Below are 20,066 nucleotides of genomic sequence, written 5' to 3'. Positions count from 1 at the left end.
CTCACTTCTTCGGATGCATCCGAAGAAGTGAGGTTTTTACCCACGAAAGCTTATGCCCAAATAAATCTGTTAGTCTTTAAGGTGCCACCAGACTCCTTGTTGTTTTTGTAGATACAGACTAACACGGCTACCCCCTGATACTTGACATCCCTTCTAAATAATCAAGATTGATGTGTATAGTGTTGCTATATGAGTTTCAATAAGTTACAGTCTCTGTTTTTAAAAGATCTTCTATTGTCCCAGTTTGAGATACATGCTTGTAAAGAGGATGTCATATGCTGCCTCATGTATTTGAATTTCTACTACATTTAAAAAAAAATAAAAAAAACCCACACGTACTTTACCTACTTATGTGCATTGTTCTTGATTCTGGAATTACTTTTGAATGTATTTTTCCCATGCGTAGTTTGTTTCATCCATATTATTTTTCACTGCAAAAATATTATGAGGCCGATTTAGTTTTCATGTTACTTTTGTTTTGGAGAAACAGCATTGCCTCCAAAATATCTGGCATGTGAAGAGACTCAATTTATTGGAGCAGATAATATTCAGACTAGAGATGGGTGTATGCGTCAGCTGATTATTTCTACACTTGTAACACACTCTAAAGTTGTGAATTTATGTAAATTAATTATATTAATAGGTTTTCAGGCATTCCTAGAACACTGTCTTTTTGTTTGTTTAAACCTCTTGTCCATGAAAAAGCTTAAAGAGCCGCCCCTGCTTATATTTTAAGAATCAATCCAGTTTTGGCAAAATATTTACTATGATAAAATTATGTTTCAGTCACTGATTACCAGGACACTTGTATATAATCAGAAGCTTTCTCCTTTCTAAATAGCGAATAAGTTTTACTACCTCATTCAGGGATTTTGTAACATCAGAATTCAATGTGGAAGAAATGTATATTATCAAAGATCCAATGCACATTATTACAGGATGTATTGGCAAGTTAGAAAGACATCCCTTGGCATAGTCTGATAGGAAAAACTGTATAGCTATAACTTATAAAACTTGTAACAATGTACTTTCCAACTATGGGCCTGATTTTAAGTACCTAGTAAATCAACAGGAGTTCTGCCTAAGTGAAACAGAAGCACCTGTTGTGGCCTCATTCACTTTACCATCATAAACGACATTAAATCTGGCAGCGATCTTGGCTCAAGGTGGCAGAAAGTCTACCCAAAAATGGCCTCTAGTATTGCAAGGCTCACATAACTGCTGGCCAGTGCAATCTGAAAGTAGACAGTACTTCCATTAGAAGGGGTACAGCCAGGGTTACTAGATAATGTGCTGAATCAGCACATTATTTCTAAGCAATCTCCACCAACAGATCTCCTATTTAACACATCACCATAGTAAAATTGCGCTTCCGTTGTGGATCCCTAGGAGGATGATGGTGGTGTTTGTTACCCTATAATATGAGTGAATCCCCCTTATGTGCAGCGGGCCTCTTTGTTGGCATGGGAAGTGAGGTACGTGCCCTACTTAACCCCATTCCTTCAAGTGTGCATTGAGCCCAATATTTGTAAAAGTTTACCCATGTGGTGTTGTGGCTCTTAGCATTTCTCTTTAGTCTTTTGTCTGAGCTTTAAAATCTTATCCATTTGTTCATAGTAAAATTTGAGTAAACTGAAGGCATTAGCTGGATCTTTTATTTCTAAGTGTTTTTGAAGAGTGTCTTAAATAATTTTTATATGAAAAGCATGGACTTCAGATGAGGGGCATTTCATTAGCTCTATATCAAAGTACATTTTAAAAATCATTTTTTGTTTTTTAGCCTTATTGCCCCCCCCCCGCCGCCAGTATAAATCAAAATCTTGTAGACTCATTTGCTTGTGATGCTGCTTAATGCTTTACCTTTAGCTTAACTTGACACCTGTAAGTAGTCCCATTGATATGAAAGCGCATGTGTTTTACAGGATTGAAACCTTAGTTATATTTATAATTTGCTACACTTGAAATACTGTTAGCCTTTGCCATTTGTGAGAGTTCTTTCTCTCACCTTTTGTCTTTAAACAGGAATATTTATAATCACATTTAAAAAAAATAACTGGTCCCCCAGTCCTTCTTTGGGCTCTGCTATTGTGCATCTCTTTGTCCTTGTAGCATTCACTGAAGTCTGAGAGTCTGCACCTATAGTGAGCGTTGCAGTATTTGATCCTAGGTGTTGGAGTTGGGCCTTGATTACTGAATTGTAGTGTCTAATCTCAGTCTTTTTTGCCAAGCTGTCCATATAAACTGATTTGATGGGGCGCTATGAGCTCGCAATATAGTCATGATGGTATACGCTACTAACTGCAAATCTCCTGTCACTTTTTTGGTCTTACAAATACATTTTTTTAACTGTCTTTATCTTTTGCTCTGTGGAAAAAGATGTAAGTGGGGGGAACTAACTCTACAAAGAAATCTGAAAATGACAGTACACAAAGTGGTGTCAGATCCATAAAATACACAAATGGAGAGTTTTTTCTTTATAAACTTTTAATTAAGTACTCATGTTCAGTTTGCAACTATTGAGGAAGTTAAAAGTGTGCTTTTAGTTTTAAAGTTAAAGGTATTTCTTTAACGTAAAAGATCATGTTCAGCATCCGTTTCTGGTATGATGCTGTTTTAATGAAAATACTATTCTGAGTGGTCTGAGATATAATCTGTTAGGATTGTTACTATGTGCTGATACAGGTAAGCTCTATCTGAAATGTACATTTTCAAAACTTTTTTAACCTATTTGATTAATATAGAAAAGTGAAGTTTGCTTGCTTTCTGATGCTATTCTTGTGCTGAACAGCTATTATAAATTTATAGTGAATCTTTTTTGCCGAGATTGATATAGAATTGTTTTTATATGTATGTCTTTAAACAAATGGAAGTGCACTCTTTCAGGATATCAGTAATGGCTCTAAACTGGTCATGTAAAATGATGATGCTTGTTAGATTTATTGCATATAGAAGGATGTAGTTTTCAAAGTAGGCGAGTTTGAGAACAGCTGAAGAATGGTATTGGGGAAAGAAATTTGATAATACCAAGCAAGTGTTTCAGTTACTTAACAAAGTTAGACTTCTTAAAAGTGGATTGTTTAAATCTCAATTGTAGTTTCCTTATTTCAGGGAAATATTTTGCCTAAAGCCTCCATGTTGATAATCCCAGATTTCACAGGCAAAGATAGCTCTGGGATTGCCTAACTTTGTTTAAAGTTACTTTCTAAATGTTTCTAAATACTTTCAGTTTTAATGTTTTGTCAGCACAATTAGAACTGTGATTGATGGATCTTAATACTTTCTCTAATTTGCCCTATTTGATCAATAGAAGATAGCTGTTTTTCAGCAGACATAATACTAAATTAATTCTTTAAAACAAACAAGAAAGCAACAAAAGTGGTCTAATCACAGTAATTCCCCTTCAGATAAATTTGCCCAGTACTCTTGGAAGAGTCTTATCCCATTGTGTATATCAGCATACTGATATGCTTGGATCCTTGAGATCAAACGGTATGACCATATTCCTTTGAGCTTGTCTATGCTACAGAATTAAGTCAACTTAAGTTAAGTCGGCATACAGCCACTGCAATAATTAAAGAAGTGGTTCATGTCCATACTTGCTTCTTCTGTGGGTGGTGCTCTTCCACTGACTGAAGTGGGGCATTGTGGGACACTAACAACTGGATCCTGGCAGCCCTGCGGCTGACGGCTTCAGCTGTATGCAGGGGGCTCACAGCTGCCTCCCCCACCCCATGCTGTCAGGCAGATGCTGGGCTCACAGTGAGCCAGGATGGGGTTTCACAGCAGGGAGCCTACCAGCAATGAAATTAACGTTCTTGTCAGTTTCACGGCTGCTGTTAGCCAGAGCAAAATGTAAACTATCTGCTTACAGCCTGAGCTGGAGACAAAATGAGAAATAATAATGGCAGTGAAACTGACAAGACTGTCAATTTCACTGCTGGTGAGCTCTCTGCTGTGAAATTGAGCTCTGGCAACTTGGTCAGTCCTGGGGCTCCCATTGTGGGCCCTGCTTGCAGGGTTGACAGCCTAGTGTCCTCCTGGTGAGGGATTTGACAGGGAAGGAGAGTCTGACCCTGACCAGGCTCTCCTTCACACTTAGTCCCTCACCAGGAAGCGGCAACAGGACTCTGGGATGTCAGCACTGGGCAGGGGGAAGGCTGGGAGCCCACATCCAGTTGTCAGCACTGGCGTGGGGGGAGGGCTCACAGCAGAAGACAAAAAACAATATAAGTAACACACTGTGTACATAGACACTGCATTGCTCTAACTACATCAACATAAACACTGTGCCTCCTGGTGGAGTTACTATGTTGCTATAATGGACCAGTACTTAAGCAGAAGCACCATTGTAGTATAGACACACATAATTAGGTTGACCTAATGTTGACCTAACTCTGTAGTGTAGACCAAGCATTAGTCACTTTCAAATCGGGTTAGTGGAGTACTATGGATAATTTTAAAATTTATCTAGCTGTCACTACAGACTTCTTTACTGTTTTAATTTCAGGGGTGACAAGTCAGGGCGCTGCTTAAATATTGGAAGGAACCTAAGATCCTTATCAGACTGACATCTTGAGATTTTTTTTTTTTTAGGCTTCCCAGGGTTGTTAACTGTCATAAATGTTTTTCTTGAAAGCATTGTGTGTTGGTATTTGGACTGTGTTAAAAATGCTGTCTTCTGTAATCAAATACGAACTATATATATTTTGCTATTTATACTTGAAGTGCTTTCTAACAGTGTGATTGCTTCACAAAACAAGTGCTACTTTTAAGAATTTATGTAGCTTGAATTTCTATCGTATTTTAAGCTTTATTTGGACTTTGGTGTATCTTGATCCTTCTTTGAAATAAAGGGATGAGTTTAGGCCCCAGTCCCGCAGATGTCTGCATGTTGGTGTTGCGCATTCTAGCAAGTGTCCCATTTTGGCAACCTATTTGGATACCTCTGAGGGGAATCCAACCCCCTGTCTGCTGGATCCCTGGGGTATTTCAAGCTTCTGCAGGCTGAGTGGAGTCCAGACACTGCCCTAATCTTGGGGTCCCTGGGCAAACACTATCTGACATATACTCTCCCTTCCCCCTCACGCCCCCCGGAGTTTTGGAACCCAATTTCTAGCCACCTAGCGCCTCTGGGCACGGCACTGACCCTTCAGACTCCCCACTACTTAAACACATCCCTCTCCCAGAACTCCACCCAAAAGTGTGAAGTTTTTGGTTTATAGTTTAACTCTCAGTGACATGTAATAGTTGTGAAGCATAAACAGAGTGTGTATGTGTGGGTATAGCATTATACTTTTATGCTGTCTTATCTTTAATCGTGTAAAGCACAGGAGAGTACAGGTAGTACAAAATAAACCTCCTAAATGTAGTGTTCCTCAGTAGCTCACCCTTCCCTTGGGAGTACTTGGGGGAATCATCTGTGTTCTGTCAGGACAGGCAGGTGCAGTCCTCTGCTGCCTTACCAAACCTATCCCTTGAGCAGTCTCTCTCATCTTAATCTGATCAAAATGGCTCTCCTTCACTCTGTTTCCCTTGTGAATTCATGTATAGACTCCTGCTGGGGCTGCCAGCTTCTTTTGTCTGCTCCTGGTAACTTATCATTACATTCCAAAGCTTTTGCTGCCCATAGACAAAAAGCGGAAGTGCCCAGCTAGAGCAAACCCATTGTCCTAAGGTGTCATACTTTGAATTGACCATCTTTGAGTGCTCATCACTCAGTTGTCTCTGGCCTGGCAGAGACATGACACAACCTGTTAACTCACGATGGATCCACATACATATAGGCTTTCTATGCCACTGAAATTTCATGATGCAATTTCATAATATCATCCACAGTTCAGAACTGGTTCAGACAGAAGCCCCAGCTCGTCACAGCTTTACCAAGCTACAAACTCCATTTTGAAGTTGCAGTCCTTTGTCTTCTGTTGTCTTTTTGCCTCCATGTTGGACCAAGATTCCAACGGAGTAGAGGTACAGGGCTGACAATAGAAGGTCAATAAATCTGAAATGTTCTCCCATTGAAATGGAATAGCTCTAAACAATAGACTAGTTAATCAGGGGAGAGGTCACCTGGAAGGAATTTGATCACCTGAGGAGGCTGAGCAGGATGTCACCTGACAAAGGGGGCTAAAAGTTACAAAAAGGTAGGAGCTCTTTATGTGGCCACTTTTTTTTCAGCTTAGGATAAGGAAGAAGCAACCCAGCATGTAGCAGCTTGCAGCCCAGCATGTAGTGGCTTGATGAGGCTAGAGACTCTGCTTGTGTAACTTCCAGGGAAAGTGTGAGCTCACAAGATGCTTTGCATTTAGGATTTTCATTGTTTTTCTAAATGATCTGTAATGTCTTGTGTTTTATCTGTTAAGTAAAAGAGCAGTGGTGACTTCTGAGGCTGTGTCACAGTCATGCTGCTAAAATGCGCGCAGTGTTGCTGTTTGTCAGCAGGAGAGAGCTCTCCCGCCAACAAAGCACTGTCACCGGTGCTTTTCATTGGTAAAACTTTTGTCGTTTGGGGGCATGTTTTTTTTCACCCACCTGAAGGACAAAAGTTTTACTGACGAAAGTCCAGTGTAAACAAAGATTAAATAAAGTGTCTGTGCATTATTTGCAACAATTACTGTACTGCCTCAGGAGAGAGTTAAACTGAAAGCCAGAAGACTCTCTCACCTTTTGGTAGAACTCTGGGGGAGGGTGAGTTTAAGCAACAGGGAGTCTGAGAGTAGGGGCTAGGCAGCTGTGTGGGTTCCAACTCTCATGGGGGAGGGGGAGCATTAGACAGAGCATCTGTACCTCGAGGATGTGCCTAAGAACCCAAGGATAGGGCCATTGGTTGGCCTCTGTTCAGTCTCTGTAAGCTTAAAACAGATGACAACCCAGCAGCTGGGTCCATTTCAGCAGTTCTATAATGTGTGACCACTGAAAGCTACTGCCCTCTGTCGCCCAACTCAGCTCCTGTAGAGCAAAAATATTTGGTTATCACCTTGAAAAAGAGACTGGCAGAGAGGTAGGTCTTGTAAAGACCATGAGTCACATGGACTTGTTTATATAATAAAATTTGCCCATTTATACGGGTACAGTGTAATTACCAAGTGGCCCCATTCTCATTCCAGAATAAAATTGCCTTCAGTGTAGTTAATGTTGCTTGGGAAGGGTTTAAGCTAAAGTGGGGAAAAAAAAAAAGCCACTTTTCTACTGGAATAATTGTGTCCACGTGGGGACATTACATTAGTATAAATATATTTGTGTAATTAGAAAAACCTTTTCATATCAACAAACTGCTTGTATTAAGCCAGGGGTAGGCAACTTATGGCATGCATGCCAAAGGCGGCATGCGAGCTGATTCTCAGGGACACTCACACTGCTCGGGTCCTGGCCACCGTTCTGGCGAGCTCTGCATTTTAATTTAATTTTAAATGAAGTTGCTTAAACATTTTAAAAACCTTACATACTTTACATACAATATAGTTTAGTTATATATTATAGACTTATAGTAAGAGACCTTTTAAAAACGTTAAAATGTATTACTGGCATGCAAAACCTTAAATTAGAGTGAATAAATGAAGACTCGGCACATCACTTCTGAAAGGTTGCTGACCCCTGTATTAAGCTCTGTACCAGCTGGATTTTGTAATAATTAAGTGTTCATTTAAACAACTTTGCCAGTAGTACAGTTGAAATAACTTGAGAATAATTTAAGTGAATTAAATGCTCTTTTAGTAGATTTAGATTATTGACATAGTTCCAGTAGTTAGAAAATATGTCCAGAGAATACTATAACGAGTTCCTTTTGAAAATATAGGCTTGCCTCCTGGATGCATAATCCTGTATATTTACCTTCTCCTGCTTCTTGCCCCCTTGTGTGTCTCTGTTTCTGTGGCAAGGGTCCCCAAACTGTGAGGCACATCCCCCGAGGGTGGCACAGAGGAACGTTTGGGGAGAGGCGCGGCCCAGCCCCCACAAGAAGACAGGGAGGGAGTGCCATCAGGCCCCACCCGTGGCCCTGCTCCCAGCCGCGGCCTCCCCCACAGTTTGATTGCAACTCCTCTCCCAGCCCAGTCTCGGCCCCTGGCTGTGGCTCCACTCCTGGCCCCTGAAACACCCCTAGCTGTGGCCCCAGCCTCATCCCCCCTTACCGCTGTCCATCCACCCACCCCTGTGAGCCATGGCCCTGATCCCGAGGTGGGGGGGCATGACCATGAAAAGTTGGGGATCGCTGTTGGGATCTGTGGGATAGAGTGGCACACTATGGAGGGAGTGAAAGTGAAGGTATTTCCCTCCTCATGGCTGAACTCCAGCAACTGCTGTTTTTCCCTTCCTGTGGTGTTGATCATGTCCTCAGCCCTTTCCCTCTCTCCTTTTTCTTCTTGTAGCTAACAAATCTAGGAAAGCAGATGTATTTTAACATGTTAAAATCCTAATGAAGTTGGACAGGATTGGATCCCAAAACAATCCAAGACTCATTAATTTTGCTTAACTAAAACTTTTTGAAAAGATCTAACTATATGCAATTTTAAAGGGACAGTAGTAGGCAAGTTTTGCGATACAAGAAGACAAACATTAGACAACAATCCAATTCAAATCAGAATATATTTTAAATGACATGTCATTCCAAAAGATTTTGATTTTTTTTTTGCATACTTTACAGAAACATTCTCCTATGCCAGGGGTCGGCAACCTGCAGCACGTGTGCCAAAGGTGGCACACCAGCCGATTTTTTTTGATGGCACGCGGTGGCGGGTTGAGCAGCTCGGCCCGCCGCCGCTCTGGGGTTTCCGCCGCCGGCTCCTGCCAGCTGGGCTCCCACCGCCGGTCCCACTCAGTACCTGCTGCTGGCCTGGGTGAAGGAACCCCAGGTCGGCAGCGGGCTGAGACCCCGGCTGGCAGGAGCCGGAGCCCCAGAGCAGCAGCGGGCTGAGCCGCTCAGTCACTGCTCTGGGGTCCAGCTGCTGACCCCTTGCCAGCCGGGGTCTCTGCTGCTTCCCCACTCACCTTGCTTCTGGTTGGAGTTCCAGCACAGGCCCCTTGCCAGACAGGGTCCAGGTCTCCGGCCCTGCTCAGCCCTACTAGCCGCCAGCTCCACTCTCCTCAGCTGCCGATTTGGGTTTCCAGCTGCTGACCTCCTGCCAGCTGTTTAACAACTGATCACTCAGAAACCTGTGCGCAGCTTAAAGTACTGTATCCAAATACGTGCCAGACAAATACGTGCCAGAAAACTCAGCAAGGAAAAGCAAGGGTAAGGATCACACTAAACTGATAAGATCTGCATTTTAATTTAATTTTAAATAAAGCTTCTGAAACATTTTGAAACCTTGTTTACTTTACATATAATAATAGTTTGGTTATATAATATATAGACTTATAGAGAGACCTTCTAAAAAACGTTAAAATGTATTACTGGCACACGAAGCCTTAAATTAGAGTGTATAAATGAAGACTCGGCACACCACTTCTGAAAGGTTCCCGACCCCTATCCTATGCCTTTACAGTAAATATGGCGGTCTTCAGGTCAAAACAATTATACAGACCAAAGCAAACAGACAAAAATATGACTTTAATAATGGAAGCTGTTTGTGACCTTAACTATGGAAAAGCTATTCTCCCTCTACGGTATCTTAAGTTATACATGTAGTTAGCAGACCACCTACATTGTGAAAATGCTCATTGTTGCTGTGAAGAACTGGGGCATCTCAATATTGAGAGTACCTATCCTGAATTTCAACACTCTTCTGCACACATTAACAGAAGTGTTTTGAGCTGCTGAGCAAGACTTCCATTTACTGCCATACTAAAAGGTGGTCATTTAAAATGGCCTAACATCAGATCAAAAAGAATGGGTCCCATCTATAGAGATTGAGTGTCGTAAATTCCAGGATAATAAAGTGGCCCTAGGAATGGCTACTGACAACTTTGAAGCTGTCATATGTCCCATGACATTTTAGTTTCCTTCCTCCCTAAACCATCATGTTACAAGGAGCAAAGCTGCACAGTAGATTTGCAGAGAGCAGTTAAGTTATATCAACAGAACTGCTTCCAGTAAGAATGTACTCCTCCTTCAGATCCATTCTGTCACAGTAAGATAACAAATCATTGCCTGATTAATAACAGTGCATTATAGAACCATATAAATCCAAAAGACCTGCCTTCTTGCCTAATTTACAAGTGCACTTGCTGAGGCCTATGACCGCTTCCTGGGCAGAGTGAGTCTGTCACCCTCAGGGAAACATGCAGGGCAGCAAGTTGGACAAGTCTTCAGAAGTGTTTCCAAGTAATACATAATTAATCTCATAGCTTTCTGTGGGTGTGCCACTCCCAAGAGTAGTGCTTCATGGTATAATAGGCCCAGAAATCTATTTTTTCTCTTCAGAAAGGACTGGGGGAAGATATTATGGTGTTGATGCTACTTGTTCTTTCCTCACTTTTCTGGGAAATGTTGGTAATGGTTACTTCCCTCTTGTCAAGGATTACCTGATATTGTCTAGTAGTAGAGAAAATTGGTGGTCCTGCAACTAGTGGAAGAAAAATATTTGTATGTAACAAATGTGATTAAAAATACATCAAGTTTAGTGTGGTGACTTTAAAAAACAAAGCTCTGCAAATGTGGTTACTTTTTTTTAAAAAAAGTGGCTTGTAAGGGAGAGAGAATGGGTTTGTGCACAGTGCATAAAGAAGAGCTGAAAGTGCTGGAGGCTGGGGTAGAACAGCATGAGAAAGGGATGAAGAAGAAGGTGGGAAGGGTTTTCCATGGTCCCCCCCATCCCCACCCAAAAAAAAAAAAAGTTAAAACACTTGGGTCTTGTCTATCCTTGGAATTGTATGGCTGGTTAGAGAATGTATGGGACTGTTCCTTTAGAATCATGGAAATGAAACCTGCCTAAAAGGAAAAATTAACTTTAGAATGTTTAAAGCTGTTTTTTTTGCCAATTTAACTTAAACACTTCAAAGAACAGACTTTATATATTCAGTACCTTCACCCCTTTGACCAAGGGTTCAGAAAGATTCCAGTCCTCTAACACAGGAAGGGAAGATTTGAAATTCCTCATTGTTAAGGTAAACAGAAAAAACGGGAAAACCCTTTTTTAAAAAAAAGCAAAATTCAAATTATGTATCCTAAAGCAAAAAGAGAAAAAGCCCAATCAGTTTTTCCTTTTCAGGTAACCTTTATCCTCTTTGTTCATATGAACTGCTCTTGGAGGCAACAAGCCAGGTTACCTTTGTGGGGAGGGATAGCTCAGTGGCCTGAGCATTGGCCTGCTAAACCCAGGGTTATGAGTTCAATCCTTGAACTGGGGTAAAAATCTGTCTGGGGATTGGTCCTGCTTTGAGCAGGGGGTTGTACTAGGTGATCTCCTGTGGTTCCATCCAACCCTGATATTCTATGATTCTATGAAAGGAGATGAGGGGGATGTCATCAGGGGATTAATAGTTCTGAATTGCTCTACGTTATGTTCCAAATTTTGTTCTTGACAGTTTGAGCTGAAAGAGCCAAAGAACACTTAGATGCAGTTAGCTATAACAGTCCCTTTCCTAATTCTTGTGATCCTCCAATATTTTTGTGTTTGTTCTGTATAGCAGTAACATCGTTAAAACTTCTTATGTAGGCTTAAATAAGAAAGCTCTAGATTTTGGAAAAAATAAATAGAAGTGTTCTGAAACATTGTTAGAGTGACAGGCTAGAGAAGCAGAAGTTAAGTGACCTTTTCCAAACTGGAAGTTGCAGTGGTAACTCCACCGTGCTCTGTGCAGCTCCCTCAGCTCCATGGCAACAACAGAACAGTAAAGTAATCTTGTGTACTCTTCTGTACGCCATTTGGCTTCCTTCTCCAAAACTTACTTTCTTGTATGTACTGTCAGCAATTTACAATATTTGTCCCAGCACACCCCGCCCCCTGTGCACACCCAAAAATCATTCTAGTGGCTGCACCTCCCACATGGCCTCATTAGTTTTCCAGTAGTGACACAATAAAGGAGTGCTCCAGTGGAAAAGCCCATACTTTCATAGTCTCCAGCAGTCAATCCAAATGGCTACTGTAGTTGCAAGATGATTCAAATGTCCGTTTGACCTTGTTTACCTCTGCCACCATTGAACTTTGTCACTAACTCCACTTTTTTTGTTACCTTATACTATTATGCCACCTCTAGTTATCTACCTCTCCATATCGAACATGTCTTTAATACACCCAGCATGTTTTGGGGGGTTCTGTATAAAATCCAGACTGCATTGTTCAGTGGACAGAGCACTGGACAGGGAGTCAGCAGAGAAGTTTGGGTTCTAATGCTGGCTCTGCCACCAATCTGCTATGTGAGCTTGCCTAATTTACTTCACCACTTTGTACCTCTGTTTCCCTGCCACCCTTTGTTTTGCCTACTAAAATTTTAAAGTGTTTGGGACAGGGACTGTATCCCACTTATAAAGTGCCTGGCGTAATGGGAACCCAATCTCAGTGTTGCTGTAATGCAAATAGTAAATAATAAACCTATGTTAAGCACGTGACATCAGTTACTCATAGGCATTAAACAAAATAAGTCTCTATGAAAAACACCTATAATGATTGTCTCCCAAAGTTTCAGCAATGCCAATTTCTGCTTTTTGTTTTAATGTTTTTTGAGAGAATGAGTCAGTGAGTACTCTGGTAGTTAGAATTGGAGGATTGAATAGATGTTAGGCGTTTTTTCTAAAAATGTTTTTTTCCTTCAATTTAAAGGTTATCAGTAATAGCTTAAGAGAAGGATTAATTTCAGTTTCTGTTCAGAGGCAGTTTACCAGTTTCCACTAGTAAAAATGGTCTCACTTGTATAGCTTTCAAATTTTACAGTAGTAGTGTGCTTATTTATACAGTGATGATAGTCTGTAACTTAAAGGCTGGACATTTAAATTTGAAATAAATTCTTGAAAATATCCTAAATCTATAGATTTTTTATGCATCAAATTTGGATTGCCTCCACAACTTTCTTTAATCACTTGCTCATTCATTCTGCTTTTTCGCAATTTTTCAGTTTCTCATTGTGTACGCACACACCTATTTTTTCATATATCTGAATATGTATGATGGGGTTATAATATTTTTATCTCAGTTTGTGTCAGCTTCAAGGAGCTCAGGATTGTCAAAACTATTTTTGAATTAGATCATTCTATTCAGTGCCAATAAAAACCTTTGACACACTCTTCTGTATTCAGAATATTCCATATGTATTGCAGAAAATTTATTTTAGGAAATGTGTTTTAGAACTTTAATGTGAGAGGCAAAGTATTGTCATGGATCAGAAACTGACTGAGATAGGAAATAGAGTTGGGGGGAACGGGCACTTTTTATCATGGACAGGTTTCAACAGGGTGCCACAACATTATATGGTGAGACTAATGTTTAATTTATTAAAATTATCTAGAAAAGGAGATGATCAGTGAGGTGGCAAACTTGCAGATGACACAATTATCTAGTCAAGACTGGAGAAGACCTTAAGGAACCTCAGAGGGCTCTTAATCAAGTTAATTGAAGGGGCAACACAGTGGCAGATGAAATTCAGGATTGATAAAATGTAGCATGATGTGCACAGCAGAGAGTAATTGGAACTACTAATACACTTTATTGGGTTCTAAACTAGCAATAAACCAGGGAAAAGAGCTAGGCATCCTTTTGGACAAAAGTGAAGGCCTCTGAATGTTCAGCAGTGGGTTTTTTTTATTATTATTTTTTAAGGCAAATTGATAGAGTGCATAAGGAATGAATGGAAATTTAATACTGAAAATACTGTAGTGCTATTATATGACAATTGTATTCCTTTATCTGGAATAATGTGTTTTGTTCTGGTCACTCCAATTCAAAACTGATGTTACAGAATTGGAGGGGGTTCAGAGGCAGATAATAAAAATGTTTAAAAGTATAGGTGAACTCATAAGTGATTAAAAAGATTGGGATTCTTTATGTTGAAAGGAGACAAATTTCAGGGGACATAAATACAAAATAATAGTATAGAGACAGTTGAGAGGAATGTCTGTTTGTGTCATCAGAGCAAGAGGTTATTCAAAAGAATTAAAGGTGGCAAATTCAAAACTGATAAGAAAATATTTTTTTTATTCAAGGCTCAATTAGACCATGAAACTCATTGCCCCAGAATATCACTAAGGCCAGAAATTTAGCAAGATTCAAAACAAGATTAGATATTTATCTGGGTAGCAAAAATATCCAGAATTGTTGCAATAAATGCAAAAATAAAAAAAATTGAGAGGATATAAATATCATGTTTTAGATTGTAACCCTCAATTGTTGGAGATTAGCTTAGAAGGAAACTTCCCCAGAGGGCAGGTTATTTCATATCTGCTTTCCCCGGGGTTGCAGGGTTTGAGCTCCAGTTCGAGCTCAAACATCTACACTGCAATTTTATAGCTCCACAGCCTAAGCCCCGCAAGCCCAAGTCAATTGACACAGGCCAGCTGTCGGTGTTTGCAGCATAGACGTACCTTTGTGGGCTTAGCTTGCTACCTTGTTCTATTCAGCATAGAGCATACTGTTGCCACTCAGCAATAAGATATAATAATAAGATATACATGCACAAAAGTATTGGCTTTAGTTTTAGATAGTAATGCTGTAAGTTAGATAGGATTGTTTTGCTGTCATATTACCAAAGTGGAATAGTTGTCTTCCTCTTTATTGTGTTCAGTTTCTAGGTCTTGAAATTACTTGGCTCTGTTTACACATTATAATGCTATTTTGTCTCTATTTTATGTTTACAGCTGATATTATTTCAACAGTTGAATTTAATTACTCTGGAGATCTTCTTGCGACAGGAGACAAGGGTGGCAGAGTGGTTATATTTCAAAGGGAACAAGAGGTCAGTGACTTCAAAAACAATGAAGTGTGCCTACCGAAGCGGCTCTTGAGGTTTTTCGTTTATTAACATGCATGATATTGGTGCAGCATTTGATATCACCAACTTTAAATGTTCCCATGTTGTTTTCTAGTCCATGATATTTCTTTAGAAAATCGGAAATTGTCCCAATGTCTTTATTGAACTCAATGCTGTATTTGAAGCAATGGCCATTCCAAGTATTTCTGTTTAGCCTGTACAATCACAATTATTCTGCATCACAGTTATCCTTGCATCTGATGAAGTGAGTATTCATCCACGAAAGCTTATGCTCCAATACATCTGTTAGTACTCTATAAGGTGTCACAGGACTCTTAAGTCAATTATTCTGCAGATTGCCATGGGACCTACTGTTTAACTTAAAGCTCAGGGTCAGGGTGACAAAAGATAAATTGTAGTCTCTTTTAGAAATATTTTAACTGCCTTCAGAAAGAAGGCATGGACAGCTCACCTGCTAGGAGGGAAGCAGAGGGTGCTTGAAAATTGAAGCATCAGCAGCTTGCTGTGTTCTAGGAGCAGCAGACTCAAAGATAGCAGAGGCAGCAGCTTCCCAATCAATCCCAAAAATGTGTGACAACCTGACAGGGCAGAGCATAGAGAAGGCCTTCTCCAAAAATCGTTTGGCAGATAATGTCATTGAGATGGTAGGCACCAGTTAAAATTTTCCTGTGTTACTCAGTGTGGGCTGGCATTTGTATATATACACTTCATATTTGCATATTGTTTGTACCATAATCTTCACAATAGAAGGAAAAAAACACAGAAAAATTCTGTATCCTCAATCTTGATAAATACAGATGGTGACATTTAAAAGGGGCATAGTCCAGTTTATTACAACATACAAATGGTGTACATTGGGATATTGCACTATGAGCTCATGGAATGTAAAGAACACAGATTTACTACCTGATCCTTACACAACCAAATACTTGGATTACCATTGCTTTGCCATATCTGTAAAAGAAATCTTTATACAGTTCTTGCTACCAAGTGGAATGTTCACTTTCTTTCAACTTTTTTCTGCCTCCGAAGAGCATTTTTATACCTTGCTTTGAAAGCCTGAGGAAAATCCTGTCTCTGAGCCCTCAAGTATGCGTACATTTATATCTACATTATAGAGTTGTACATAAAAACTACGTTAAAAGAATGTTCACTTTGTAAAGTCAAGCACTCAGAAGTTAGGAATTACCAGAATTAAGGTGGCCCATGGAACCTTAAGTTTTACCGCTTCTGTGTATGCATTTTGACAGTCTTTAATTCAAGATCTCATACTATTTTTACAGAACCCTGCCTCATTAAGGGTATGGGATGGGCAGTGCTCAGTTAATGGGTAGTCAATATTTCATTTTAGCCTCATTGTTCAATATATGGACCCATGACTTATTTACTGCATACAATTCAAATCCTACTCTGCATACAGAATTATTAATTTCCTCATGAGCTTGTCTATGGCACTCATCACATAGAAAACTAAGACAAAAGCACCATATAACCCGTGGGTGAACACTTTTCACAAAACAATCACTGCATTATCTGACCTCTGTCCTCATTCTCAAGGGAAACCTGCACAACACCTTCAAAAGGCTAGCCTTGGAGCTTGAATTCATAACTTTACTAGACAAAACTAAAAATCACAGACTTAATAAAAACACTGGATTTATGATTTATTACAATGATCTGTAATCCACTTTTACCTTCCCTTTTTTGTTTTATGACTTCAGAGGTTAACTGGCCACCTTGAACAGTCTCTTACAATATGTGTTAACTACTTAGACTAAACAATCTGTTCCACCTTGTATTTAGCTGCAACAATCCGAGTACCTTTCCCAGACCTGAAGAAGAGCTCTGTGTGGCCCAAAAGGTTGTCTTTCACAAACAGAAGTTGGTCCAATTAAATATATTACCTCACCCACCTTGTCTCTCTAGTACATGATCAGGTAGTTTAAGACAGGATTATAATGCATATACATAATGGAGATTTCCAGGATAATCTCACTTTTGAGTGCTTGATTTTGCAACCTTAATGTTTATTTAACATGACTATTTGTGTGTAATTTGCTTTTCTTAAGAACCCACGAAAACTAAAGAAATTTCATCAAGTGGAGCCATATTGACTTCTCACATGTTCCAACCTTTCTGATGAATCATGTGGGAATATAGAATTGTAGGGGATTGGTCACATTTAAAGCTGACTGGGTGGTATTCACACTAGGTCCTCCGAGGTTGTGCAACCCACAAAGAAATTATCAATATAAGCCAACTTTTTTTTTTTTCTTGCATCAGTTATGGGAGGTATACTTCAGACCACTTTTGGTCCCTCAAGTGTGTCCTTCAGGTAATAGGCTTGAATTCCTTCACCTCTCTCAAGGATGGAAACAGATGTTCCAACCACTCTGGGACTGGATCTCTGGGTGGTAGCCCCGTTTCCCAACTATTATTACATGACAAGACCAACTGCATCTGGCACTGTAAGCTCTTTTCCTCTGAGGGCCTGTGACTAGCATCTTATTAAAGTGATTCAAAAAGTGCTTCTCAGAAACCTCTGTTGTGTGTTCACACTGTCAGCTGCCTGCGCAATAGCGTGTTTACGCTTGCGGGACTTGCAGTGGTATTTGGAGTGGTGCACTCTGGGCAGCTATCCCACAAAGCATCTCTTCCTTTTCTGTCGCTAAGAGTTGAGGGAAGGCGGAGGGGGTTGTGGGGTATCCTGGATCCTGTCCCAATGCCCTGTGAGGCATTGCTTTGCATCCCAGCAATCCCTTGCTTTCATCCACATTTGGCACCATCTTTCAACGGTTTGTGTACTGCGAGCTCTGCCTCTTTGGTCTGCAGGAATGGATCCCACACTGTGGCCCAGTATGCTGCTCGCTCTGACTAACATGTCACAAGTGGCAGTGGAGTTATTCCTTAAACTACAAAGGCAAGAGGAGTGCGACATTGATCTCATCATGCGTAGTAGCTACGACACGAGATTGCTTGTGGCATTCACAGAGATGCTGATCACAGTAGAACGCTGTTTTTGAGCTCAGGAAACAAGCACTGAGTGGTGGGATCAAATCGTCATGCACATCTGGGATGACGAGTAGTGTCTGCAGAACTTTCAGATGAGGAAAGCCACATTCATGGGACTGTGTGATGAGCTCACCCCAGCCCTGCGGTGCAAGAACACAAGAATGAGAGCTGCTCTGCCATTGGAGAAGTGTGGCGATTGAACTGTGGAAGCTGGCTACTCCAGACTGCTACCGATAGGTCGCTAACTAGTTCAGAGTGGGAAAGTTGACTGTTGGACTCATGTTGATGGAAATGTGCAGGGCCGTTAATCGCATCCTGCTTTGAAAGACTGTGGCTCTGGGCAATGTGCATGACATTGTGGATGGCTTTGCACAAATGGGCTTCCCTAGCTGCGGAGGGGCGATAGATGGCAGGCATATTCAAATTCTGGCACCAGGCCACCGAGCACATCAATCGGAAGGGGTATTTCTCCATGGTTCTCCAGGTGCTTGTGGATCACTGTGTGTGGGCATTTCACGGACATTAATGCAGGCTGGTCCGGAGAGGTGCATGACGCACACGTCTTTCGGAACACAGGCCTGTTCAGGAAGCTGCAAGCAGGGACTTTCTTCTCGGACCAGAAGATCACTGTAGGGGAAGTCAAAATGCCCATTGTTATCCTGGGAGACTCTGCCTACCCCTTAATGCCATAGCTTATGAAGCCATACATGGGGCACCTTGACAGCAGCAAAGAGCAGTTCGCAACAGGCTGAGCAAGTGCAGAATGACTGTTGAATGTGCTTTTGGCCGTTTAATGGCCCGCGGGCACTGCCTATATGGGAGGCTGGACCTGGCCGCTGACAATATTCCTATACTTATAGCTACATGCTGTACACTCCATAATATCTGTGAAGGGAAGGGTGAAAGCTTCACTCAGGGCTGGACTGCTGAGGCTCAGCCCCTGAAGGCTGAATTTGAACAGCCAGAGACCAGGGCTATCAGAGGGGTGCAGTGCGGGGCCATAAGGATCAGGGATACCTTGAGGCAGAAATTTGAAGCTGAAAGCCACTAATATTTGTTGTTGTGTTCAGAAGTGCAGTGCTTATAATGCTAAGAGGTGATTGTCATTGGTGCAGATGATGCACTATGAAGGTTTAAGAAAGTTGCCTGCTGCTTTTCAGGGCTCTATTTGCTTTCAGTTAATAGAATAAAGATTACTTTCAAACCAACACAATTATTTAAAAAAACAACTGGAGGAGAGAGACAAACAAACAAACAAAAAAACCCACATCTGCACTGAGGGGGAAGGGAGGGTCCCAGGAGGAGGTGGGGTCCTGGGACAGTTAGATTTGTGTATGTCCAGGTATCATATTCAGCCGGCTCCTTTGGAGAACAGTGCAGCGGGTACTGTACTTCAGCAGGGCTAAACTGCAGAGGGACGGGTGTTGAGTACAGTGGGTACTGGGAGTCCGCAGTGCTGGACTATGACGGGAGGAGTGGAATGCTGTGGATACAGACTGGAGCCAGGAGGTTGATAAGGGTGTGTTGGTGGTGTCTGGGACGGGATGAATGGGAAAGAGTTTTGGCTAGAAGAATTTGATTCAGGAATCCTGGGTTTTATTCCAGGTTCTGAGTGTAGCATACTCAAGTGATTACAAACTGTTTTGCCCTTGGTCCTGTCAATGTGAACTTGTTCCAGTCCTAGTCTTGCCTTCCCACTGCCTCCCCTTGGCTCCTTGTCCCAGTCCCTGTCTCCCAACCATGGCTCCTTATCCCTTTGCATTGTAGTTATGCTGCTATTTTTTTCTCAGAATTTCCTGGGCACCAGCAGTGGGAGTATTGAGGAGACAGTATTCCTGCTTTTAATTCTGGTGCCTGGCACCACAGCAGTCCCTGGCTGCTGGAACAAGCAACTGCAGGGAAGTCCTGCTTATTCCCATGGGCTAGAGCAGCAGTTCTCAAACTGTGGGTCGGGACTCCGTTTTATTGGGGTCGCCAAGGCTGGCTTAGACTTTGAGGCCCAGGACCAAAGCTGAAGCCCGAGCTCTACCACCTGGGGCCGAAGCCTGAGGGCTTCAGCCCTGGGTGGCAGGGCTTAGGTTACAGGCGCCCTGCCTGGGGCTGAAGCCCTTGGGGGCAGACAAAAGCCATTATATACTGTACAATACTGTACTGTATTGTGATGGGGAGGTGCCCATGGCTTACCCCACACAGGC

General features: G+C 41.4%; 1 protein-coding gene across 3 annotated transcripts in view; it reads left to right on the top strand.

The window, feature by feature from the left end:
- Positions 1–20,066, top strand: part of PPP2R2D (protein phosphatase 2 regulatory subunit Bdelta) — a 40,668-nt gene that overhangs the window by 1,843 nt on the left and 18,759 nt on the right. For all 3 annotated transcript variants that reach the window (XM_034775898.1, XM_034775899.1, XM_034775900.1), the window contains one exon: positions 14,726–14,823. In XM_034775898.1, coding sequence (XP_034631789.1) covers positions 14,726–14,823 — 98 coding nt within the window. Of the gene's footprint in view, positions 1–14,725; positions 14,824–20,066 lie in introns of those variants that run through there.

This window comes from Trachemys scripta, chromosome 7 (genome assembly GCF_013100865.1).
Source record: "Trachemys scripta elegans isolate TJP31775 chromosome 7, CAS_Tse_1.0, whole genome shotgun sequence".
In the NCBI taxonomy this organism is placed as follows: domain Eukaryota; kingdom Metazoa; phylum Chordata; order Testudines; family Emydidae; genus Trachemys; species Trachemys scripta.
This window is presented reverse-complemented; position numbering and strand designations above follow the sequence as displayed.